At 45.9% G+C, this 26,703-nt stretch overlaps 3 protein-coding genes across 4 annotated transcripts in view; 1 reads left to right on the top strand and 2 right to left on the bottom strand.

Moving 5' to 3' along the window:
• The window catches only part of TMEM182 (transmembrane protein 182), a 61,577-nt gene extending 54,755 nt beyond the window's left edge, over positions 1–6,822 (bottom strand). Inside the window, exon 1 of one of the 2 annotated variants that reach the window (XM_027554780.1) lies at positions 6,083–6,822. In XM_027554780.1, coding sequence (XP_027410581.1) covers positions 6,083–6,235 — 153 coding nt within the window. In that variant the 5' untranslated portion in view covers positions 6,236–6,822. The remainder of the gene's footprint in view (positions 1–6,082) is intronic. The other variant, XM_027554778.1, reaches the window with a different exon arrangement.
• A 158-nt stretch (positions 6,823–6,980) lies between these two features.
• On the top strand, positions 6,981–19,696 carry MFSD9 (major facilitator superfamily domain containing 9). The gene is made up of 6 exons (XM_027554776.1): positions 6,981–7,167; positions 8,193–8,280; positions 9,414–9,457; positions 13,088–13,217; positions 14,941–15,150; positions 16,726–19,696. The coding sequence occupies exons 1-6, from the start codon at positions 6,994–6,996 to the stop codon at positions 17,535–17,537; spliced, it is 1,458 nt and encodes a 485-aa protein (XP_027410577.1). The 5' UTR covers positions 6,981–6,993; the 3' UTR covers positions 17,538–19,696.
• A 3,353-nt stretch (positions 19,697–23,049) lies between these two features.
• SLC9A2 (solute carrier family 9 member A2) overlaps positions 23,050–26,703 on the bottom strand; it is a 90,980-nt gene continuing 87,326 nt past the window's right edge. The window contains exon 12 of the mRNA XM_027554775.1: positions 23,050–25,673. Within this exon, the coding sequence (XP_027410576.1) occupies positions 25,303–25,673 (371 nt within the window). The 3' untranslated portion in view covers positions 23,050–25,302. The remainder of the gene's footprint in view (positions 25,674–26,703) is intronic.

Raw genomic sequence — 26,703 nt, 5'->3', positions numbered from 1 at the left:
GACCCCGGTTCAATTCCTGGATCAGGAAGTTCCCCTGGAGAAGGGATAGGCTACCCATTCCAGTATTCTTGGGCTTCCCTGGTGGCTCAGCTGGTAAAGAACACACCTGCAATGAAAGAGACCTGGGTTCAATCCTGGGTTGGGAAGATCCCCTGGAGGAGGGCATGGCAACCCACTCCAGTATTCTGGCCTGGAGAATCCCATGAGGGATCCCCGCCATGAGAATCCCAGAGGGGACTGGCAGGCTAGTCTATGGGGTCGCAAAGAGTCGGACATGACTGAGCGACTAAGCACAGCCCAGAGAAGAAAAAGACACAGAACACAGCAGATACATCATCACATAATACACAAATATGAAGACAACAGAGTGACATCTTTTAAGGACTGAATGAAGAAAAAACCACATTTCATCTCAGATTCTACATCCTTTAAAAGTGAAGGGAAAATCAAGCCTAGCCATACTATAAAGACAGGGAGAATTCATTGCCAGCACAGAAGATAAGAAATGTTAAAGCCTTCAGGAAGAAGGAATGTTATACAGGTCAGGGAGTTGGTTCTAAAAGAAGAAAATAAAATTGCTCTAACTCTGGTTTCCTACAGTGGAAGCACTTATTACTGATTTAGATCTTTCTTGTTTCTGACGCGTGCACTCAAAGCTGCAAATTTCCCTCTAAGTGCATGTTTGTGTTGCATCTGACAACTTGGACAAGTTGTATTTTCATTTTCATTTAGTTGAAAATGCTTCTTTATCTTGAGACTTCAGCCGTGACCATGTGTTATTTAGAACTGTGCTGTTAATCTCAAGATATTTCTGAGTGTTCCAGCTACTTTCCGATATCAAGTTTTAGTTTAATTCCATTGGGGGTATAGAGCATACTTTATGTTGTTTCTCTTTTTTTGAGATCGTTAATGCCTATTTTATGGCCCAGACGGCGGTCAGTGTGATCTTGATATGAACGGGTATCCTGCTGATCTAGCTGAATTCTAGATCCAGTGGAATGCTGACGCTGTTCTTTGGTTTTCTGCATTTGTGAATATGATGTATCTTATGTTGGCGGGGGGTGGTATTTATCCTGCTTGCTGTTCTGAGTTTGATGTACCTGTGTGTACAGTTGCCTGTCATTACCTTTGGAAAATGTGAGGCTATTTTTACTTTAAATAATTGTTCTCTCTCCCTTCTACTGGATATGATCTCAGGTGGCCTAGACCTACAATAGCTTGGAGTGGGGCTTGGGTTCCCAGCCAGAGACTGGGGTTGTGTCGGGGCAGTGAAAGCATCAAATTCTAGCCACTAGACCAGCAGTCGGTGCCAAGGTCTCTGGTGCTTCAGCTTTGCAGAAAAGAATCTCCATAAAGATGGAAAGTAGTGAAGCAAGTAAAGTATTTATTAGGAGGAAAATGAGAACAGTTCATGTGGACAGACACACGGGCACACTCAGAGGGAGAGTTCCTGAGCTGTGCCCTCGTGGTAGTCTGAATTAATTTTATGGGGCATTTCTTCCAGTTTCCTTTGGCCAATCATTCTGATTTGCCTGGTTCACAGTTCATATTGTGCTTCCCTGGTAGCTCAGTTGGAAAGAATCTGTCTATAATGTAGGAAACCCAGGTTTGATCCCTGGGTGTGGAAGATCCCCTGGAGAAGGAAATGGCAACCCACTCCAGTGTTCTTGCCTAGAAAATCCCATGGACAGAGAAGCGTGGCAGGCTACAGTCCATGGGGTCACCAAGAGTCGGACGAGACTGAGTGACTAAACCACCATCACAGTCCATATTTGATATATCTTAGAATCCTTCCACGGAGAAGGCAATGGCACCCCACTCCAGTACTCTTGCCTGGAATATCACATGGGTGGAGGAGCCTGGTAGGCTGCAGTCCATAGGGTGCTAAGAGTAGGGCACGACTGAGCGACTTCACTTTCACTTTTCATGCATTGGAGAAGGAAATGGCAACCCACTCCAGTGTTCTTGCCTGGAGAATCCCAGGGACGGGGGAGCCTGGTGGGCTGCTGTCTACAGGGTTGCACAGAGTCGGACACGACTGAAGCGACTTAGCAGCAGCAGCAGCAGCAGCATCCTTCCATGTGTGCACACACATCTCTCAGCCAAGATGGATCCTACTGAAAAGGCCTATGGGTAGAACATCACTTGACATGACTCCCCTTTGGCCTCCAAGAAGCCTTTTCTGTGTGTGTATGGCCGGGAAGGTCTCCCAACTTTGGGAACAAGAAATATGCCATCTGTGCAGGGTTCAGCCTCCTCCCTTAATTGTCCTGCTATTCCTGTCTTGGAGTTTCGGTCAATAGAGAATGAATCTCAAGTTGTTTTACCCTGGGTTGGTGGGGGGGGTCCATCTGCCTCCTGCCTTAGTATTCCAATTTTGTATATATGTTTTGAAATTGACTGACAATTCAACATTCTGATTAATTTTTTCTTTTTTTTTGTCTTTGCTTTGCAGTATGGGAATCTTCTATCGACTTATCTCAATCTCCATGATTTTTTCCTTGGCTGAGTCCAGTCCACTGATGAGCCCATCAAAAGCAATCTTAACTTCCATCACAATGGTCTTGCTTTCTATCATTTCCTTCTGATTCATTCTCAGATATTTTGTATCTGCTTGCATTACCCACCTGTCCTCATATCTTATCTACTTTCCATGAGAGTTCTTAACAGTAATTACAGTTATTTTGAATTCCCTGTTTGATAATTACAAGATTTTTGTCATATCTGAGTCTGGTTCTGATGCCTGCTTTGTCTCTTAAAACTATTTTTCTTCTAATAAAATTGTAATTGTTTTCCTGAAAGTTGAACGTACGTATTAGGTACTAAAAACTCAGGTGCTTGGGCTTTTAGCATAAGGCTTTATGTGAATATGCGTTGGAGCCAGGTGTTTAATATTTTCATAACTGTAGGTGCCAGTGACTTCAGTTTCCTCTTGTTCCCTTTTTTTCCCCCCTTCCCTGTTGCCTTTGAACTTCCCTAGAAACTTGTTTTAAAATAGGGTCTCTGTCTTACATCTTTCTCAGCTGTAGTTTACTGTCACTATAGCAAAGCCCTGTTTATAGTTTCCTAAGGTGGGGGGACTTTTATAACCTTATGATTAAATCTCTGTGTTTCAGTGAGCTTGGATGGTGACTTCCAGAAGCATTTCTTAGCTTTCTCCCTGCTTCCCACGTGAGACCAAAAGACACGCAAGGTGCTCCAGCAGTCTCATTATCCTTTTCCCAGGTGCCTGGTGGCTCAGACAGTAAAGGCTCGGCCTGCAATGCAGGAGACCCAGATCTGATCCCTGGAGGAGGGCATGGCACCCCACCCCAGGATTCCTGCCTGGAGAATCCCATGGACAGAGGAGCCTGGAGGGCCACAGTCCACGGGGTCGCAGAGTCAGACATGACTGAGCACACACTACTCTGGACTTAAAAAGTTACTGGTTTTCACTCTGTCATCTTTTTTTTTTTTTTTTTTTCATTTTAAGTGTGGGAGCTGCAACTGCCAAGCTCTTTACACATTGGAACTGAAACCAGAGTTCTCTAAAATCTTTACATGAATGGAATTATATAGCATATTCTCTTCATTTGGCTTCCTCAGTCAGCATAACTATTTTGAGATTCATCCATGATGTAGCATGAATTCATAGTTCATTTTTATTGCTAAGTATTAATACCACAACTTGTTCACTAATTCACTTGACAGATATTTGGGTTGTGTTTAGTCTAGGGCTATTGCAAATAAAGCTTGTATCAATTGTTGTGTACAAAATCTTGTTTGGCTATATGCTCCTTTATCTCTTCGGTAAATATCTCATATGCTGGGTCATCTGGTAGGTGTATATTTAACTTTTTAAGATATTTTCAATCTCTTTTCCAAATTGGTTGTGGCATCACACATTCCCATTATTGTTCCATATGCCACCAAATCTTGGTATATTCTTTTCATCTATAGATATTCAAATGACAAACAGTTGTATCCTAATGCAGCATACTATAAATGAGAATGCTAATCTTAATAATATTCAGTCTTCCAGTTCATGATCATGGTATACATCTCTCCATTTAGTTATGTACTTTTTCATATCTCTCAGCAATGTTTTGCAGTTTCAGTGTACAGGTTTTTGTTAAGTCTTTAATCTTACCCCGTTTAAAAATTAAGTTAGCTTACTACAGTTTCATAGGTGCCAGCAGAAGACACGCGACGCCTGCATCAGAAACAAAAGACTTTATTACTCATAATACAGTGAGCAGCATAAACATTAGCATGTTTGTGTCTGCTTCTCTTGCCTCCACATCCCATGAGAGTGATGTCCAGCTGCACATCTAGTGGATTTTCATTTCAAGTGAGAACACTGGGCTTAGAGTATCTATCATTTTATAATCTGTAAGTAAGCTTCATCTTTAACCAGTGGCGATATGCAACATCTTTCAAAGCTACGGTATAAACAGAACGGTTACAGGTTTCTTGGCATACCCCTAAGAAGGACAGGCACCAACTGGTCCAAAGAAAGAGGAATGTCTCTTTGCACATTTGTTGGTCAAATGTATCCCCATTTCACATGTCATGTTTTCAAAAGGATTTTTAAACTCGTTTCTAATTCCTTTTTGTAGCATTTGTTGCTATTGTTTAGTCGCTAAGTCATGTCCAACTCTGTACCCACCAGGCACCTCTGTCCCTGGCAATTCCCAGGCAAGAACACTGGAGTGGGTTGCCATTTCATTCTCCTTTATGGCATATGGAATAATATTATAATCTGTATATTGATCTTGTATTTTGCAACCTCATTAACCTTACCTTATGAGTTCTAGTAAAATTTTTTTGTAGCTTCCTTAGTGTTTTCTACATAGATGACCATGTGGTTTATGAATACAGTTTTATATCTTTCTACCAAATACAGATGTCTCTTATATCTTGTGCTTACCGACTGCATTCAGCTGGGAAACTGATGCAAATCACTGGGAGGCTACCAGAGCAGTGCCTGTGGAAATGGCCAGGAAATGACTAGCTGGGACACCTGGGAGGTTCTCCTGGAAACCAGCTGGGATGCCCAGGGAATGTGCTGCATGTCACTGAACCTTGCAGGGGCTAGGGACCACTAGATATCTAACAAGTCAACCACACACTGCAGGAACAAGAAGAGAGAAAAGCACTTTAGTGTTAGAGAAGCTCCTTCCCCATGCAGCGTCCCTCAGACAGAGTTTCACATCGTGCCAGCTAGCAAAGGAGATGTGTCTACAGAATCCAGCGCCAGGATCACACAACAGAGCAACGATGCATGTATTTGGAGCTGATACCAATAAATTGATCACCGGCACAGTCTGTTCTTTGGCTACTTGGTTTCCAAGTGCATCCTTCTGTTCACATTTCAATTTTCATAAAACAACTCCATGAAGGGAAAGTGTCGCAACAGTCATTGTACCCATTCTGGCTCTATACATTACTCCTCAAATTCAGTCTTACTGAATTTTCTGTTACCTAAAGACTAAATTAAGCTAAACTTACTAAAATTATTTAAAAACTTACTAAAATTAAACTTTAAGGACTTGTAAAGTTATACTTGGAAGAAGACAGAAGAAAATAGTGAGCAAGTGCCAACACCCACATGTACAACAGAAAACATGCAAAACTTCAACAGTTCTCACCCTGGAAGTAGCCCCAAAGTCATAGCTGGTATCTGTGGCTTCTGTCTTTATTTTACTACCTATTTCTTTCTTTTTTCTTTTTAAGGCTAAGGTTCTTTATCTAAAAGAGGAAACTTTTCTAGAGATTTATTTCAGAAATAGTAGTAACGTTAATGACCTAATTCAAACTGAGGACAGCATGATAATTAACATATAAACTCTTCATGTCTTTAAAAGAAGTCTGCAACTAAGTGTCCTTTAATCATCTTATTGCTGAAAACACCTCTTACAGGAATAACAAGAGACACTGATTTCATAAATGAGATTTTTTTGTTTGGGGCTTTTGTTTTTTTGTGTGTGGGTTTTTTTTTTGTTTTTGTTTGGGTTTGTTTGTTGTTGTTGTTGTTTGCTTTCTGCCTATTTCTTCTTTCCCTTGCCCTCAGCCTAAACATCAGCTGATCAGGGGTCTTTACCTCATGCAAGGATGAGTCTTTCTTTAGGAGTCCAGAAATTGATTCTTCCACAGTTCTATCTTCGTTTCCTTGTTTTTGGAACGTTCCACGCAGTCCTTCCTCACTCCACTGGACAACGATCACCCAACTTGCCCTCGGTACTCCCGGCTCCATCACTTCAGCTGGGAGAAGGTCCCTTTGGGCTTCCTGACGGTTTGGTGGCTTCGGGAAGCCCAACTATCCAGGTGATGGTCTCCCGGCCCAACACAGCAGAACTCCTGCTCCACCCCTCGTGGAAGGTCAGCCCTCCTGGGATAAAAAACCTCCAAACCAGGAGGCTCCACATTGCCAAAACAGACGGCAGCGAATGTTCTACAAGTGAGCCGCCCTCGCAGGTCCCAGAAAAAGCGCTGGGGCGGTGTTTGTATTAATATATAGACTCGTCACCCTCCAGGAGGCTGGTCCACACTGGGTCCTCCTGTGTTTCAAGTGGGAAAAACGAAGCTGGGAGGGGCCAAGGGTTCTTTCTCCAGGTCAGTCACTGACTACTAGGCACGCCCAGTCTGAGTTTCTTCCCGCCAAAGAACGATCCCGTCGGACACCCCGTCACTCCTGAGCTAAAAAGCTCATCCTCGCAATCCCCTCCAGCCAGGCAATGGGAGGGGGAAGCGGGCTCTTTATCCCCAGGGTGCGCAGAGCATCATCATCACCATCACAAAACTGGCGCGTCCAGCGCGCACACCCACTCTCTGGGTGGGGCGCGAACCCGCGGGGCCACGCGGATCCCGCCTCACTGCGCCTGCGTCGGAAACACCGCCCCTGAAAGAAGGTGAGCGGCGCGCGCGGCTCTGCGCAGGCGCAGCCGCTCGCTTCCGCGGGGGGAGAGGCCGACGCGCCGAGGGCGGGCCCCCCGCGCGCAGCCCCCCGCGCGCATGCGCATGGCGCCGGGCGACCAGACCAGCGGCATGGCTCCGGACCGGGGTTTGGTATCAGCAACACGGAGACCGCGGCAGGAGCCCGGGACAGGGACCCAAGAAGGGGCTCCTGGCCCCGGGGCTGTTCGAGCCCGCCGCTTCCTGCTCTGCCTCTACCTGGTAGGCTTCCTGGTGAGTAACTGCGGGGCTAGCGGGCTGCGTCGGCGACCTGGAACCCGACCAAGGTGCTTTTCCTTGCACATCCTGGGTGATCGCCAGGCTGTTCGAGGACTGGAGACCTGCGATACGCCTGATGATACCTCCCTACCTCTGAGGTCCCTTCTTGCCCCGCACTCCCCCTTCACGCTGCACCTGGCCACAGAGGAAGCTTGCCCCTCTCGCCCACGCGGGGTCCAGTTCGCCCTCACCCTCACCCCAGCCCCGCGATTTAAGACTCTCCAGCACCAGGCTCAGGTGTGACTCGGTGATCGAGCCACTCACAAGGGTGACCCCGGGTGGTAGATGCTGTGACAGGTGCGTCCCCCAGCAATGTGGCTACAGGTGTGGTAGGAACACACAGGCCCTTTTTACTAGGCCATGTAGGAAAGTCGCTGTTGATAACCCCGCTTGGGCAGAATTAGGTACATTTTCAGAGCTTTCCAGGTGGCGCTAGTGGTAAACAATCCGCCTGCCTATGCAGGAGATGCGCCTTGGATTCCTGAAAGGCTAGAGTTTGATCCCTGGGTGGGGAAGATCCCTTGGAGAAGGAAATGGCAGCCCATTCCAGCGTTTTTGCCTGAAAAATTCCGTGGACAAAGAACGTTGTAGGGTTATGCTCCATGGGGTCGCAAAGAGTCAGATACAACTGTGCTAAGAAGCATGCATTAAACTTTACAGACTGTTGAACACCTTGCATTGAGGTTGGAGGAGGAGAATGTCTTCCTGCTTCTCTCCTGGCTCAGGAGAGCTCAGCACCCTAACCTTAGTCAGGCACCAGACTGGAGAGTCATGGCAATGGTTGTAACACACTGTATATGGATTTCTCCATACCTTTAACCAGATGAGTGTATCTTAATGTAGAATGTAATTATGAGTTCTTATTTGCTCAAAAATTTAGATATTGTCCTTAAAAAAAATCAGTTTATAATCAGGATTCCACTTTGAAAATACCCAGGCCTCTGTTTCCAATTTGCATTAAGCAGCAATTTGTTGTTTAGGATTTGTTTGGTGTGAGCATGGTCGTCCCTTTACTGAGCGTTCATGTCAAGTCTCTTGGAGCAAGTCCAACGGTTGCTGGGATAGTAGGTAAGTAGGTTAATCCTGCACCTTTTCAGAGCACTGAATTTTAAGCCCCCTGAACTGAGTACCTGGAAACAAATCAGTCTTTTAGCTAAGTAATATCCAAAGGTAAAATGAAAAGCGTATAAGATGAATTTTCAGAATATTTCAAAGTCTGACCCTGGAGCAAATGTGATTCATCTTTTCTTGAACTACGTATATTCAGAGAGGTTTCCCGGTACAGTTCACCCCCATGCCCTGCCCCACCAGTGCCGTCACAGGTAACTTACTGAGTCTCTCCAGGGGTTCTGGTCATACCTGTTAATAAGTGTTAGGTATTGACGCCTGCCTACAGGGACCTGTAACCTAATGGGAGACCAGAGAGACATGATCTACAGAAATCACACCACGAGGAACAGATTGCTTACAGGCTTCCTTCACCACCACCAGAACACGTTAGAGAGCTTCTCTCTCTGTACAGCATAGAATCTTCATTCAGAAGTTGTCAATTTAGCCAGGGAACAGTGGGGGTAGGATTCTGCTAATTAGTGAGAAACTGATAAAAACTCACAGCCTTTGATCATTCACAAATGAGAAGAGTAGACGTGTTGGGGGAATTTTGTACGTAATATTTGGAAACTCCTGAGCCATGCTATGGCTTGCATTTCCCTGGAAAAGTTTATGTTGAGTTATACTGGCCCACCCAGCAGAGGGAAGGGGTCTTTGAAGAGCAGAAGGAATGTATTCTGTGATAGGATGGAGCTGAAAGCACTCCATAAAACTTTGTAAGTTCTTTACAAAGCAAGCATTTTATAAAACTGAAATGTTAGAGACATAGGAGGTAATGTTAACATTTTAAGACTTGGTCGAGACTTTGTGGGATTCAGATTTCTACTCCTGTGTACATGCCTCCCGCAGGGTAAGAAGCACTGTCTCAAGATCCCTAAGGGTGACTTCGGCCTTCGGTCTCTTTTCTGCTTTCCCTCAATTTTACTCTGAAGACCTGTGCTAAACATTGTATGACCTGACTCTTCCATCTGAAAAAAGTATGGGGTCATTTCCTTTTTAAAATGGTCTTTTTCTCCTAATGTTTTCTATTAATTTTATCCACCTTCTTGGCAAATCTAGCTTATTTTACGGATGTCACTTGTTTTTTGCAGGCTCCTCCTATGGCATTTTGCAACTCTTTTCCAGCACGTTAGTGGTAAGTTCCCTTCGTCTGGCAGCACATCCCAAAAGCCCCCATGCCTCTGAGGGCCATCCATCATGCTGTAGAAAAATCACGGATTGAGGTTTACCCAAAAGGAAGTGTGTGGATGGCGAGGACCTAAGTGTCCTTAGATCAAGAAAAACGCATTGGTCATCTCTCTCCCTTAGTCAACCTCTGAGAAGACATAGGCCTGAAGGGGTTGGATGGCTGAATCTGAAAGGACCTGGTTGAGTCAGAGTGAGTGCCTGCTTTTTAAATCATAACATGTTCTTCCCAGGATTCCTTTTTTACTAGGAGAAGAGGATGCAAACAGATGTTATGACCAGTCTTGTTTGTTTCAAGTAACTGACAGTCATCAAATCCATTCAGATCCTAGGATTCTATGTGAAGTTGTGCCTTTTGAATGACATGGCTTATCAGTTATAAAACTTAAGTGTATAGACAGAGGAGCCACTGGCAGTGATGGGTTGGACATTGACCACAGAAAGTAGAAAGACCCAGAGCTGATCTCGCCGACCCCACCCACTTCTTCTTTTATTATTGGCCATGCTGTTTGGGCGTGTGGGGTCCTAGTTTCCCGACCAGAGATCAAACTGGTGCCCCCTGTGTTAGAAGCTTGGAGTCTTAACCACTGGGCTTCCACAGCAGTCCCCACCACGCCTGCTTTTGACCGTGCAGTGGCTTGAAATTCAGAATCCTTCACTGATTCTGTCTGCCCTCTACATAACACTGGTCCTGGGGCCTCGGCCTCCGGAGGTTCATGCAGTTCAAACAGAGAAGTCAGGGACTGATCAGCTATGACCTTGGTCTAAATAACTGGTCTCACCTCGAGTGAGCACCAGCTGTACAGCACTGTGCTTCCCCAGAGTGGCTCATGTGTGAAATCTATTTTAACATCAAAGAACAATCCTGTGAGATTCCATTATGAATTCTCAGATAACTAAACAGCTCCTCCCTGATTTATCTTAGTTACAGTTTCATGCTTTAAATTGGCATAGTAGTAATAGTCATATTCTCATTTAATCATTAAAATGACCCAGGAAAGTAGTTAGTAGTCTGCCTTTTATTGAGGAGGAAATTAAAACTTTTGACAAGGTTATCTAATCTCAACATCTAAACTCTTCAGTGCTTTTTCTCTCCATGCCATCTGCCACTGCCTTAATGATCTAAAAAAGTAAATAGATAGCAAGTATCAAACTGTATAGGAAACCAGTGCATTTGCTTGTAGGGCAGCACGTCATATTTCATATTCTTTCTCATTAGAGAATAGTCTGGGATACATGTTAGTAAATATCTTTTCTGTTGTCTTTGGGAACTCCATACCAAAATATTTTATATGTGTGTATATATTGGCTTCCCAGGCGGTTCATTGGTAAAGAATCCGCCTGCCAATGTAGGAGACACAGTTTTGATCCCTAGGTCGGGAAGATCCTTTGGAGGAGGACATGGCAACCCACTCCAGTATTCTTGCCTGGAGAATCCCATGGACAGAGGAGCCTGGCGGGCTACAGTCCATGGGGTGGCAAAGAGTCATACACAACTGAGCATTCACATGCATGTGTATACTAGACCAGTTAAATGCCTTTCTCCTACTGGACTCTGACCTCCTTGAGGATACAGACCAGGCTTGATTTGTTCACGTGTGTTTATCAGCAGCCTTTATCAGAGAACCTGGAACGCAGCAGCGCTTTATGAGTTTTTATTGCCAGGCACGGCCCAATCCTGTTTTTCAGATTGATCCTTTGCTTTATGATAGTAGTGCTTACAAAGCACATTTCATAGATCTCAGCTGTCATTTAATGAGACCCTTCCTTAGACTGGAGAAGGCAATGGCACCCCACTCCAGTACTCTTGCCTGGAAAAATCCCATGGATGGAGGAGCCTGGTAGGCTGCAGTCCATGGGGTCGCTGGGAGTCGGACACGACTGAGCGACTTCACTTTCACTTTTCACTTTCATGCATTGGAGAAGGAAATGGCAACCCACTCCAGTGTTCTTGCCTGGAGAATCCCAGGGACCGCGAAGCCTGGTGGGCTGCCGTCTATGGGGTCGCACAGAGTCGGACACGACTGAAGTGACTTAGCTTAGCTTCCTTAGACATCCTTCAGTTAAAGGAATACCTACTTAAAGTGTCCTCTTTAACCACTACTTTTGTAAGTACATATTTTAATTAAAAGTTTTATAAAAACATTTTAATTTTAAAAATAAATATTTTCGAAGAAAAGGTTTGCTAAATCATGGGAGGTTTAATATTTTTTTCATATGTGTATTTTAATAAAAATGACCAGCATTTATTATCTGTGATACGTCAGGCTCTACTCTCAGCACGTTATTACATTTAATCTTCATAATAACGAGTCTCAACCACCAGTCTGGGAGTTGTGGGTTTTTAATGATTCATTTTAACTCAAAGCATGTAGCAAGTGTCGATGGGGAAGAGGAGTGGCTGAGGCAGATATGATTACTCCGACTTTATGGTAGAGAAACCGACCTCAGAGATACACCTGTATGTGTAATTACATTGACTGATGCTTGGGCTGTATGTGGAATGACGAGAGTTGGGAGCTGAACCCGGACAGCCTTGCCCATGGTGTTGACTGCCAGATTACATCATGCTTTATGAACACGGGAGGCCAGTGACCTCTCCCACGTTGAAAGAGGAGAGAATTACTAAAAAGCCGTTGAAAAGTGAGGAAAGATAAAAGCAACTTTTTCACAACATGAAATGATGTTCAAGATATACTGTTAATTGGAAAAGCATGTTCCAAAATGGAATGTATAGGATGAGCATTTTGTTAAAAACATAGGGGGCTTCTCTGGTGGCTCAGTGATGAAGAATCCACCAGCCGATGCCGGAGACACAGGTTCAAGCCCTGTTCTGGGAAGATCCCACATGCCGCAGAGCAACTAAGCCCGTGCACTGCAACTGTGGAGCCTGTTCTCTGGAAGCTGTGAGCCCCAGATCGTGAGCCTTGTACTGCAGCTACTGAAGCCCATGCCCTCGGGCCCGTGCTCTGCAACAAGAGATGATACCACAGTATGAAACCCGTACACTACAACTGGAGAGCAGCCCCTGCTCTCTGCACCTGGAGAAAAGCCTGTGCAGCAATGAAGACCCAGCACGGCCAAAAGTATATGTATAAATGTTTTTTAAAAAGTATAAAGGGAAGAAATGATCAGGTCTCAAGGGACTGTTAAAAAAAAATGTAGATTCAGGATTACGAGGTTTTATATTCATTTTGTTTTTCAGTGTTTTCTAAATTTCTAAACCATGAATATAGTTGCTAAGAAGTTAAGTTGCATAGTATTGAGAATGAAGACAAAACGAGGCTTTAGAAATTATCCTTCACCATCTCCACAGCCATTCTTTGTTATTAGGTCATCATAGATGCTTCCTTTGATATCTTAGGCTGTTGAAAAAACAAAACCGTGTTGTATTTTCCCATTCCACATGGGAAAGGCCGGAGAACATAACTTATGTGGCAAGGGGTGTAACAGAATTGATCTATGGATCTTAAGCCCGGTTCCCCTGTGATTTCCACGGGGTCACGTGTTGGGGCGTTTCCAGGGTGGCCAGGTGGTTTTACGAGGAGTCAGAGACTTTCTCCCGCCCCCCGTTCCTCAGGGCTGCTGGAGCGACGTCGTTGGAAGACGGTCTTCCTTACTGGTGTGCATCCTGTGCAGCGCCCTGGGTTACCTTCTGCTCGGAGCATCTACCAACGTGTTCCTGTTCACCCTGGCTAGAGTCCCTGCGGGTGAGTTCTCGCCCTGTGGCTGGGTGTCCGTCCAGAAACAATCAATTTATGCATCTGCATTGAGAGAGCCTGTTCCTGCCTAGCAGCGCCTCTTTGATCAGACTTTATTTTTTAATATTTATTTATTTATCTTTAGCTGCACGGCGTCTCTTTTCTCTGCACGGGCTCTCTCTAGTTGCAGAGAGTGGGGGCTCTTCTCTGGCTGGGGTGTGCAGGTTTCTGATCTCAGTGGCTTCTCTTGTGGCAGAGCATGGACTCGAAAGTGCGTGGGCTTCAGTAGTTGGGGCTCTAGGGCTTAATTGCCCTGCAGCATGTGGGGTCTTCCCAGACCAGTGATTGAACCCATCTCTCTTGTACTGCAAGGTGGATTCTTAACCGCTGGACCATCAGGGAAGTCCCTGGTTAGGCTTTATGTGCAGAGCCTATCATGATGATAGCAGTTAGGACTGTAACACCGGCAGCTGCTGTCAATCAAGCACTCGGCACCACCAGGCTCTTCTGACTGCTCTGGGATTACAGACCTTGCACTCACAGAGCTTCGAGCCCTCCTCGCCCCTCATCATGAACACACATGCCTCAGTCATAGGACCTGACTGCTGCGGTCCACCTCTCTCTGCATCCGGTCAGTAGGAATTCCCTACATGTCTTCGGCCAGCAGCACAGTTGCAGTTCTCTCCGTCGGTGAGCTTATAGTTTTGAAATTGGGCTTCCTGACCTCAAATTGAGACAGCAGCAGCAGTCAGGACCCCATATGTTGGTCAGGACAGTGGACAGCCTGTGGCTTTAGCATCCATCCACGTGTGAGTGTGTGTGGGTGTTCAGCAGATGGAGACACACATCTGTTAAATCAACTCAAGCTTGAGGGATGTAAAGTTGTTACATACATTGTCATCTCTCAATAAGGCAGGTCACAGCTTTCAGTTTGGCAACAGACTCCCAAGTTGCTTGTGGTAGAAAGTTGGCATTGGTTAGATGACCATATCTAGTGTTTTATACTTTTAGTCGCTCTCAGTCTTTCATACCCCTGCTCTGTTTCTCTTTATAGCACTTAACACCCTCCCGTGTCTGTGTGTGTGTGTAAAATGATATGTAGCCTCTGTGAGGACAGGGATGAGTGTGTTTTATTTCGGTTTCTTGCCCTCTGTTCTTTCCGTTATCCTCAGGGTCACGGTGAGTGCTGGGCTTTCAGAAGGCATGTGGGAATTGTTCATTTACGGAGCAAATAAAGAGTGGTCAGTCTCTACATAGAAACCACCATGAACTGCACTTGGACCGCAGACATGGCTGGAGACCCTGGAATGTCCTAGTGGGAGGTGGACAAGCTGAGGGCTCCAGGGGCTTGGTTCGGATGCAGGCGGCCCACTCGGGTCTGGGGCCAGGCCAGGAGTCCAGCCACAGTGGGATGGGACCTACAGGCCTTACAACAAAGGTCCCCAACCTTTCTGGCATCAGGGACAGGAAGATAGCTTTTCCATTAGGGGTACAAGATGAATCCAGGGTGATTTAAACACATCACATTTCTAATGTACTTTATTTCTATTGTTGTTACATCAACTCCACCTTAGACCATTAGGCATTAGATCCTGGAGGGTGGAGACCGCTACCTTAGAGGGTCACGAAAAACTGAGATCAGAACCGCATCAGGGACGAGATGAAGCTCAGGATCCCAAGTGAGATGCTTTTGGTTGGAAAATGTACAGACGTGTTTCTTGTCGCCTCACAGGTATCTTTAAGCACACACTCTCCATCTCAAGGGCCCTGCTCGCTGATCTGGTCACAGAGGAGGAACGGCCGGTGGTGCTGGGACAGTTCAACACGGCGTCCAGCATGGGCTTCATCTTGGGCCCAGTGGTCGGCGGGTATCTGGCTGAGCTGGACGGTGGGTTTTATCTCACGGCCTTCGTCTGCTCTTCTGTCTTCGTTCTCAATGCTGGTAAGTTGACATCAATCATGAGGAGGTGGTTTGCTTGATGTGATTATCCCAACCAGTCTTACCCACTTTCTCTCATTACAGTGTCTTCCTTAGAATGTATTGTGTTCGTGCTCAGTTGTATCTAACTCTTTGCAACTCCATGGACCAGGCTCCTCTGTCCATGGAATTTCCCAGGCAAGAATATTGAGTGGGTTGCCGTTCTTTCTCCAGGGGATCTTCCTGACCCAGGAATCAAACCCGCATCTCCTGTGTCTCCTGCATTGGAGGATTCTTTACCTAGTAAGCCATCAGGGAAGCCCTTTCTTAGGATAGACAGACTCATTACTCACAGAGGACAGTCAGGTCACATCGGCCCTGCTGGGGGCCGCTCAGTGGCTCCTGTCACGTGTGTGCCTGTGGGTCTGTCTGTCTGTCTCACGCCCACTTGGTGTGGGCCGGCCACCCTCTGCCTCCCCAACAAATGTCGGCTTCTTCTCGCAGGAGGACTCTAATCCAGTCTTTCCTCCACCTACAGTATTCTTTTCACGTATCTATACTGACTGTTTCTTGGCTGATCATTCAATTTTCAGATGTTTACTTCCTTAGACTGGCCCTCCCTGATCCTTGTCTAAAATAACTCAATTTTTTGGTAGCACTTCTGAAATCAGCAATTTATTTTCTTATGTTCTGTCCCCCCAGTACGTACACAGTTAGAAAATAAAGTCCACAAGGACAGGGGCATTCAGTCAGCATTAGTTGCTGTGATTGTGATCATTTTCTCATCATTTAAATTACACTCTTCCTCTTGGTTCATCAACAAGAGTCCTTTTGCACTTGTACCAAGATTCTGTGAAACGTCCAAGGCCCTTTATCAAGGATGAGGACAGATGAAAAGCCCTCACAGGCCCACGTTCTCTGTGGCTAGTTTTCTGCATGAATCAGTTGTCCCTCAGCTCCCAGCCCACTTACACTGTGTTTCAAGGAACCACAGGCATCAGTGTTGTTGGTGAGAACAGCCCCAGGCAGGTCTGAGCAGCATCGGTCCACGTGGTGATGAAGGGCTGAAAACCACGGGGATGAATTCAGAAAGATGTCCAAGAAGGGCAGGTTTGAGTGTGAAAGAAAGGGTCATTTGCTCAGTCGTGTCCAACTCGTTGTGACCCCGTGGACTGCGGCACTCCAGTCTTCCCTGTCCATCACCAACTCCCAGAGCTTACTCAAACTCAAATCCATCGAGTCGGTGACGCCTTCCAACCATCTCATCCTGTGTCCCCTTCTCCTCCTGCCTTCTGTCTTTTCCAGCATCAGGGTCTTTTCCAGTGAGTCAGTTCTTCGCATCAGGTGGCCAAAGTATTGGAACTTCAGCTTCAGCATCAGTCCTTCCAAAGAATATTCAGAGTTGATTTTCTTTCTTAAGGTGAATAGCAGAATTCTGATATCAAAATGGAGCCTAAGTAGCTGTGGGAATGGTTAAAAACAGGTTTCAAAAGCCACCTAGTAAGTGGACTGATACAGGAAAACAGAGTAGTGGTTCCCCCCGAGGAGGCCCTGCATGGATTCTCTGAGGCTCTAACATATCTTGTGCCGTGTTGACAGGTCTCGTTTGGCTGTTTCCATGGAGTGAAGTAAAACTCAGCGGTCCAGAGGATGACTTGCCACGGGGCAGGAACCAGGCGCTTTGGGAAAAGACAGACTCTGCCGTGCAGAGGGCAGCCAGTGCCCATGGGACCCCAGCCAGCCCCCAGGGGACCCCAGTGAGCAAGGGGCCGGCCAGACTGCTCTGGGCGGAGGTGCTGGCCACCCTGTGGGGCCTGAGGAGCCTGGTGCTCTCCGCCCTGTGGGTCGTGTTCCTGGTGCGCCTGCTGATGGCCGTGGCTGTCATGCTGTACTACAGTAACTTCGTCCTGGCCCTGGAGGAGCGCTTCAGCATGGGGCCCAGGGCTGCTGGCTATGTCACCAGCTGCGGCAGCGCCCTGGGCGTCCTGGCCGGCTTCGCCCTGGGGCCCCTCCTGCGGCTGTACGGCCACCAGTCTTACCGGCTCCTGCTGCACTCCAGCGTGCTCACGTCGATGCTGCTGCTGCTTTTCGCCTCGGCCCGCAGCCTGGATGTCGCGGTCGCCTGCTCCGTGCTCCTGTCCTTTTCCACCGCCATCGGCAGGACCTGCATCACCGACCTCCAGCTGACCGTGGGTGGGGTGCGGGCCGGCGGCAGCCTCCTGGGCATGGGGCAGTCGGTGACGGCCGTGGGCCGGGTCCTCGCCCCCATCCTCTCGGGGGTGGCCCAGGAGGTGAGCCCCTGCGGCCCTCCCGGCCTGGGGGCGGCCTTAGGCTTCGTGGCTGTTGTCATCATGTCACGAAACAGACCTCACTCTGGTGGCCAAGGGGGTGATCAATTAAAAAGCGAGTAGGTGGATTTAGACAGCAGGAAGAAACAATACCAGAGGTGTGTGGATGTGGGCAGAGGCCCCAAGATGGGTGCTATGGAAAGGATCGATGGTGAAGAGAAATGACTTCTCTCCAAAAAGAAGCTCTGGTCGTGGGTGTCCCGTCAGGCCTGCAGGACAGGTAGAATCAAAGCAGTACATAGACACGTGAAGACGGGAGCTGAGCTTGGCTGGAGGGGAGGGTAATCAGCGTTCCCCTAAGAGTCTGCTCTTCATCTGGCCGGTGAGCCCGGGGTTTTCAAGGGGAAATGGTGGTGGGCTCACAGAGCAGGACACGTGCCAGGAGGGGAGAGACCGCAGGGATTTCCCTGCTGAACAAAAATAAGGAAACATAAATGAAATGCTGGTCAGCTGGATGTGGATGTCAGGTGAAGTTCCATAAGCTCCAAGGAGGCTTTTCTGCCACCAAAATGCCGGAGACAGAAGAAGCTGCTCTCCTGAGACCAGTCCGTCCCTTCTTCAGGGCCTCACAGCGTTCCATCTGGGGAGCTGGCTCAAAACCAGAGATGCCCATCTGAGCCCGTGGACCCAGGCGAGGCCCTGGAATCGGGTGTGTTTAGTGAATCCTCTCTCCAGTTTCTCCTGGAGGTAGAGAAAGGCTCATTCCGAGACCTGCTGGTTTGGATTAAAGTAAAAGTCAGAGACTCGGTGGTTATTAATAGCTAACGCGTTTGGATTGTCTGTTAAAATCATGTGATCACATACAATGGGTTCCACGTCCCCCGGCTCTCGGCAGTCACACTGTATACCAGGGGAACCCAGTCCTAGGGGCCCTTCCCCTGTGCCCAGGGTCCCCGGGGCCCCCGCCCTGCAGAGGCCCGAGCCTGCCTGCAGCCACATCTCCCGGAGACCGGGCGTGATGATCTATCTGCTCCTGAAAGAGGGGAAAGAACCTGGTGGAGAAACCAAACCACTTAAATGCTTTTCAGATGAACGTCTTCAGGATAAGAGAGAGACTGGCCTCAGGCCGTGTCACGGGTGCTACAGTGTCTTTGTTGAAAATCATTTCCTCACTTTCATGTTGACATCACCCCTGAGAACAGAAGCGCTGTGTTGACCTACAGGGAAACATTCTGGGCACCTCCAGGGGCCTCGAGCAGGGTGAGCACAGATGCCCGGGACACTGCAAGCACTCACTGACTCTCCAAGGTGACGTCAGTTACTGGTACAGACGGTTTAGGGGCCTCCTCTCTCCACACAGACCCCCAGAGCTCACATTCCTTTCGGTCCTTTTAATCAGTCTGCTAGGGTTGGATTCCAGTCTTCCACCTGATGTGTGTAATTATAAATGATGCTTTAATACACTAATTTGTTATAACTTTAATACTTGCGGAGCAGGAAAAAATTGTTCTGCAGCTGCAGACGTTGTGTGTTGAGTAAACTCAAATATTTATGATGAAGAATTAACTGCAGGTTTGAAGATTGTCCTTGTTCCTGTTTAGCTACAAGAAAAACGTCAGCTTCTTATTAAGTGTGAACTTTTGTACAAGTGCTTTTGAGGAAACCAAAATATGATATAAAATGGCCTCGCTCTGAGTAAGTGTACCAAGTTGTCACAGAGATTAGACTCAAACGAACAATATATAATCAAGGGTTTATGCGATGAAGGAGAATTTCAAAAGAATTTCTCCAAAGATTGTCTTTTCTTCACTCTCAGAAATAGGTTTCTGAGAAGCTCTTAAATCTAGCCATGTGTTTATTTTTTTAAACTGTAGCACTTTACTTTTGAAGTTAAAGCCTGTACACTTAATGAGGTTTTATAATGAACTAGAGACATAGAAATACTGAGAATCCTAAAAATTGATCTCAGTATGGAGAGCAGACACTTTTGTTATTCTCTACTACTACAAATTATAGTGTTTTGTTCCCGTGATTTTTTCAGATGTTTATATTAGATAGTCTAACATGTTGCTACTCGAAGTGTGGGCCAGGGACCAGCCACTTCCCGTCCCGGGAGCTCTTCGGACATGCAGACGCTGGCCCACCCCACGCCTGCGGGAGTCATTTGCACAAGACACCCAGCTGCTTTGTTTGCACAGTGAAGTTTGAAAACCACCACCAGTCTGATGGACACTCTTTGTTTATAATATGGCCTCAGGGAAATTAAATCTGCTCAAAGTTTGTGTTTTGTTTGTTTTTTTTAATTTTGAGTATCTTCTGTCATCTTTTGCAATGCGTTAGGTCAAGCCACATGAAATTGCAGTTTTTATATGTCAAAAATACCTGAAGTTTACATCTGGTTCAACTTAAATTAACTGTTATGATGACATGATGAAATCTCACTTCAGAGACATTGAATGTGCCCGAGAAGTTTGTAAAGGAAACGGCCCCCTGTCCAGCACTGTGTAGCAGAGCTGGTATATTCTGTGAAGCAGCACGGGGCTTGGGCGTCCAAAAGACTTGGCCTTTTCCAGAGAGGAAGGCGTGCCTGTGCGCTTGTCCACCTGTTCACATGTTCAGAGAGATGAGCAGGGAGGGAGTGGCGTGTGCCTGGCTAGCAGAGACATGTACCCGGCTCCACACCCAGGGACCTGTGGCCCTCCTGGATCCTGAGGTGTGGAGGGTTATACCTGGAGCATGGAAGCAGGGGGCTGGAGTGAGGGGCTCCTTTGCCCTGGTTCCATGTTCGAGTCACCTGATGCCCAGAGCCTGCCCTGCACCTCAGGGCAGCCCCAGGTGCTCAGTGCACACCCAGAGCTGAGCAGCACAGGGTTAAATCACCAAGGGCTTACCTGCCAGGCTCAGGGTAACCTTGTGTGCTAACACGACTGGGAGCCCTAAGCATTCATGCTGGATGGTGTTCCAGGGGCCTTCATATTCCCCCTCTGGCTGCAGGGAGGAGGACCAGCTGGAAGCAGGGGAAGGAGTAGTCTGGGCTGAGCAGCCAACGGAGAGCGGGGCGTGAGGCTGGAGGGAGACCGAGGGAGGGAGAGTCCCAGAGGCTTCAGGGAGACCTGGGAGGAGCTGCGGTGCCACTCAGGTGTCTGGTCTGGCGGAGCTCTGCCAGCTTTGAGAGGCTCCTCCGAAGTGTCCAGTACATTGTGCCCTTCCTGTGTTACCTGGCAGGGAACATTTATGGAACATTCAGAACACTGAGAAGGCGTCTTTTCCTGAGGATGTGTGTGAAATATGGAGCAATCTGTCTGGGTGAGAGGCAACCCACTTGGCGAAATTTTAGGCATCTGGAAGAGAAGAGCTTTTCATATAGAATCCACAGTAAAAGCCAACCTGAGCTTCCCAGGTGGTGCAGTGGTAAAGAATCTGCCTGCAGTGCAGGAGCTGAGGGAGACCCAGGTTCAGTCCCTGGGTCAGAAAGATCCCCTGGAGGAGGAAATGGCAACCCACTCCAGTATTCTTGCCTGGAGAATCCCATAGGCAGAGGAGCCTGGTGGGCTACATACCACGGAGTCGCAAAACAGACACGACTTAATGACTAAACAACAACATTCTAAAATACATCTTGATAGTAAAAACCACAAGCCCTTGGCTTGTAAACTGTATCATATCCAGTATATACATAATCTGAAATTTATTCTATACTGATGGTGAGCTGATTGTTTTCAGGTCATCACAGTAGAATTTATTTCTAATTTGATGTAAAAATACTAACTTACTTGGAAGTGAAAGTTGCTCAGTCATGTCCAACTCTTTGCAATCCCATGGACTGCACAGTCCATGGAATTCTCTAGGCCACAATACTGGAGTGGGTGGCCATTCCCTTCTCCATGGGATCTTCCCAACCCAGGGATCAAACTCAGGTCTTCCACATTGAAGGCGGATTCTTTACCAGGTGAGCTATCAGGGAAGCCCAACTTAATTAAAAACATTATTTTTACTTGAGATCTGTTTTTCTCAAGTATCTAAACTCACCATTTTACAGATAACTGAAAACAAAACTAACAAAATTTCTACTATGTTCTTGATTCAATCCATTGTAAGTGTGCCAGTGGATACTCTCAGATAGTTTTGTGTTGTTCCTCCAGGGGAAAAGATAATTATGAACATTAGAGATTGTTAACTATTACTAATGAACAGTATAAAAGTGGACTGTAAAGATCTTGTTAGAAAAAAGATTTGTATTTTGATTGTTGTTCAGTCGCTTAGTCGTGTCCAACTCTGTGTGACCCTGTGGACTGTAGCCTACCACACTTCTCTGTCCATGGGATTCTCCAGGCAAGAATACTGGAGTGGGTTGCCACACCCTCCTCCAGGGGATCTTCCCAACCCAGGGGTTGATCCAAGGTCTCCTGTGTCTCATGCATTTTCAGGCAGATTCTTTACCACTGAGACACCTGGGAAGCCCATTTATCCATATTTATTCTGGATATTCAGAGATTGGGACTCATGCTGCCAGTTATGGCCACAAAAATTAAAAAAATAAAAAAAATTAAAGATGACTTGAAAAAATAATTTAAAAAATAAAGTACCAGCAAGCTACACATTTTGCTCTAAAAGTGGGGAAAACCAAAACGGAAAACCCCAGAATACCAGTCAGGCTCATGAGCCTGACCTGTTCAGGTTGATGAAAGAAATCAATATTGAGAGTTCAGGCCTCAAGAGATAATATCACAGCTACTTCAACTGGACAAAGAAACCCTTCTCTCTCTCTTGAAAGAGTAAAGTATGCACCAGGAACTAATAAAACACTACAGTTCTCATGCTTGCTTGTGAAATGCCAGTTTTAACATAAACGTGATTTGTGTAACAAATGCAAAACATGCTGAACATGTAATAACCGTGCTTCTCTCTTTTTATATAAACACACATGCCCCCCTCCCCCCCAGGTAAAATGGTACGCCCCCACTACAAAGCTTAGCAAGAGCCCAAGGGAATTTCATTCCAGATGTTTGGGGCATATACAGCAAACGCATGTTTTTAAGAAGTGCCAAACTGTGGGACCCACTTTTAACTGTCTGCTAACTGACATAACTGCTCCCAGCTCCCAACAGCCAGCCTTAGCATAATATATAAAGAAATCGGCTGGGTGCTCCTGTGGTTAAGACTTGGAGCCTCCAATGCAGGGGCCATGGGTTCCATCCCTAATCAGGGAACTAAGATCTCACATGCTGTGTGGTGCAGTCAAAATATAAATTAAATTAGTTTAAAATTAATATATAAATAATATTATTTTATATATAAACAATATAGTATATATTTTATATATTTATATAATAATAATAAAATAAATCAAGTTAAAAATGTTCCCAAATCTAAAAAAAAAAAAAAAGAAAGAAGCCCTGACTTTGCATTTGTAAATAGTTCAAATTTGTTACAGCAAACACCAAAGACACAGCAAAATTCCACGGTCACATTGGAACATGATTGTATCGAGTGCTGTTTGAAATGGGAATTATTCATAAAGGTAGGAACGCTTCTGTACCACAGAAATTTAGATTGTTATGATATTTAAAGGGTTTCAACTCCATATATGCTCCCATAATGTCTAGAATTACATAAAAAGAAGTAGAGAGAAAAGTTAAATAAAGTCAAATTTATTTTTCATTAATTTTACCATTCCACAAATAAGGAAAAATGATATTAATTATAGATAAAATGACACGTGTTCATTTTTTTAGAAATTAACACAATACCCGAGGTTTTTTTAATCTTTTAATTAGTGAAAGCTGAATTTGGTCTATGTGCTTAACAAGAAGTATCTAATAAACATTTTTACGTTTTCCCCTTCAGTTCTAGAACATTAGATTCCTTGTGATATTTATTAATCTAGGACACCAGGAAAAATCAGGACATTTATTTTAAGGTTATTATTTTACATTTCAACTTTCCATTTCAGATTTCATAAACTGTAACTTACTCTTCAAATTCTCAAAAATATACATCACATCTCTTGATGAATCATAGTCCTATAATAAAGATTCTACATTAAAATTCAGCTTTATTTCCAGCAGATGAAATATATACTTTTTATATAAATATATTTCCATTTAAAATTAAGAATTTTGGCACAGAGTCCTAAGCGTGTAGTCTTCAAATTGTGTCTCCTTTGCTTTCCACCGATCAACCTGGGAGAGTTTGGGGAAGGAATCGTGCTCTTTTTACACATGTACCTTGAGTGTTTACCCTTCCCTCCGCCTCGTGCTTGACAATCCAGCAGCATTCAAGATTTTAGAACATGAGAAAAAAGGGTAGAAGATTTACTTCTCCGCGTCAGTGAGGGTAGAAGAAAGGGACGAGATCTAAGCCTGAGAATTTCTAAGTACCGGATCTTTTTGTTTAATTTATTCTTATTTTTCCAGCGATTATATGTGGTCACTTGTATCCTTTGTTATGTCTCCAAGGGAGAGACATAGCAACTGTCTCTCCAATGTGAGTCCATCGAGAGTGGCTTCATTTCATATCTAAACCCCAGAAATACCAAGTCTTGTCAATTTTTATAGAAAGGTTTTTTGGGGAAAAATGACAGGCCAATAAAATCTACAGTCTGAGCGATTCCAATATTAATCTTTAATGGTTATGTTCCATTTCTGGTCTTTCTGCTGTACTTTTAAAAAGTACTCAGATGAGTAGAATTCATTTTTATATGAAGAATTTGAGCTACTACTTTCTTGACAGGGGAGAGGTAACAAATTAGACTAGTGCAAAAAAAAAAAAAAAAATAGAACTCCCACATTCTCCAAAGTGCTTCCTGTATGAAATTCAAAACCTGAATCCCCACCAGTTTGTTAAGGGTCAGAATATCATTTATCTCAACCTTTATCCTTGTCTGCTTGGAGCCTCTGTCCTGGATTCAAAGTTCTAAAATGTTCTACAGAAAAATCCTAAAGCAGGTGGCCGCAGATGGGCGTGACAGGGGATCTCCTGCACCGTCCCCCCAGTATTGCACAAAACCCGCCAGCCAGCTGCAAGCAGGCACTGTCCTGTCACCCCTCACCCAGCATGTGAGGCCAAGCTCCGTCCCACGCTGGCCCTGAGTCTGTCATACAGCGTAAGCTGGTTCCACCCACACCTTCCACCTTTCTCTTGGTACCATTTAAACACAATGGGGAGATGGAATCTGTACATCGCCCACAAACACAGTAGAATGAGGAACACATTAAAAACCAGCCGACTCTCACAACTTCAGAGGACCTACAGTCTGGCAGCCAGGCCTCGTCCGCCCAGGTCTTCTGGTTGTTGGCGTCCTCAGGAATCTCTGCTCCATGCTGTGATCTTTCTTAACCAACAGCCATCAGCTCAGAATCGTCAGGAAACACCACCCCCATCCGGAGCTGATGACCTACCCCCTATCCTATGGAAGCTGCCCTGGACGCCGTGGAAAGGTGTTCTGAGTATTTTTAGTGCCATTCACTGAAAAACTAATTACAGATATACATATGTTTTCATAAATAAAATCTGAGGCATATATGTATATATTAAAACTTTCACCAATAAGGGTGTGTTAAAATTTTCAAGTTCTGTCCTTCAAGTTCAATAAAGGCACAAGTGTTTTTTGTTTTGTTTTGTTTTTCCTCTCTCTTTCTTCAGGCTTGCAAAGAACACAACTGCCAGCAAGTCATCAAAGACACCATAGGGGCGTTTTCTTTGATTTTCTTCTTCCTGGGGTGACCATTTGCCCCATGGATCACTGGCCACTGGCATGATTTCTACCCAAGGACAGTATTTAAATGCATAGAGGGTTTAAGTGGATTCCATTGCTGTGTCAGGTTGCTAGGTAACACGCCACAGCTGGGCGGGGCCGGTCCCCCCAGGTCTGCTTTGGCCATTTCCATTAAGGCTTCTCGCTCCCAAATCGACCCTTCCGGTTTCCAGGTTCCGAGGCCCTTCGGACCAGCCTGGGGGGCGGCTTGGGTTGGATGCCTTCGTGGACACGGTCACCCCGCACGGAGCCAAAGTGGCCTTTGGAGAGGAGGGGCTGGCAGAGCACACCCGGGGTCTGGGGGGACCCCTCTTTACTGTGGGCAGCTGGGGAGCTGCGGGGTTGATCCTGCCTGGAATCCATGTCCACCTCGTTCTTCCACTCCATTTTATAGGCCTGGGGGGCTTTCTTCGAGAACTGTTCTGGCAAGAAGCGTCTGGCCCGAGGCTGCAGGTTGAGCACCGTGGTCCCCGCCTCCAGGTCGGAGTCGCTGCTGTTGCCACCTACCAGGGAGCAAAAGAAAGACAGCGTGCGCAGGCATTTTAGGGAGAAGACGATACAAGCAACTGGTCCAGCACCTGCTTGGCCCTCCGTGGGGCTCTGGGCGTCACGCAGGAAGGCCAGAGGACTCGCCCTGACTCCATCTGAGTCCTTGGCCTGTGCATAAGCTCTGTGAACATCTGTGTCCACAAGTGTGCACACTTACTAGTTCTAAAGAGCTTCTGATGTACCAGCTGCTGTACTGAGCACTTTCAAATGCATTAACCTATGGAATCCTCACGATCACCCGCTTTACAGATGAAGTAACTAAGGTTCCGGAGATGTTAGTAAGGGGTGAATGAGTGTGCGTGTGCACCAAGTCGTGTCCGACTCTTTGTGACCCCATGGACTGTAGCCTGCCAGGCAGGCTCCTCTGTCCATGGGATTCTCCAGGCAAGAATACTGGAGTGGGTTGCCATTTCCTTCTCCAAGGGATCTTCCCAACTCAGGGTTCGAACCCGTGTCTTCTGCTTTGGCAGGTGGATTTTTTTTACCACTGAGCCTCCTGCTAGATGCCAAACAGACCATCTGGCAGCAGTTGCCTGCCCACTTGCCCCATCCAAACGGTCCCTGACTGCTCAGCTCAGTGTCTGGCACACAGTAGACAGATCAATAATTAGCTGCTATGATGTGGATTCTTGTCCTGATCTACAATCTCATGTGCAGGTTTATTTCCTTTATATTTTCATAAAATGGTCAAAACACCAGTATGGCTTGAAATCTAAATATAGATTACCATCAAATAAAGAGATACTAGCCTTCATGTCAAAGCTTTAATAAAGAGAGCTGGAAGTCAATTATATGGTTGCCTTTATGAAAATATATTAAAATTATGAACATTTAAATTAGAAATATAGTAAGAATTACAGAATTAAATGTAAACCTTTGAAGATGGACAACTTTCTATTTACCTGTTCACCAATCACACAATGACAATAGTTCCTTTTGCTATGTTAGATAGAATCATTATGGGATAAAATTAAATTATGTACA

Source organism: Bos indicus x Bos taurus, chromosome 11 (genome assembly GCF_003369695.1).
Source record: "Bos indicus x Bos taurus breed Angus x Brahman F1 hybrid chromosome 11, Bos_hybrid_MaternalHap_v2.0, whole genome shotgun sequence".
NCBI lineage: Eukaryota > Metazoa > Chordata > Mammalia > Artiodactyla > Bovidae > Bos > Bos indicus x Bos taurus.
Note: the sequence above shows the minus strand (reverse complement) of the source record. Positions and strands in the feature narration are given on the sequence as shown.

Coding starts and splice junctions, on each gene's coding strand:
- MFSD9 (XM_027554776.1), top strand. CDS start 6,994: ATGCGCATGGCGCCGGGCGACCAGACCAGCGGCATGGCTCCGGACCGG. Junction 8,281..9,413: donor AACGGTTGCTGGGATAGTAG/GTAAGTAGGTTA, acceptor TGTTTTTTGCAG/GCTCCTCCTATGGCATTTTG. Junction 15,151..16,725: donor TGTCTTCGTTCTCAATGCTG/GTAAGTTGACAT, acceptor CCGTGTTGACAG/GTCTCGTTTGGCTGTTTCCA.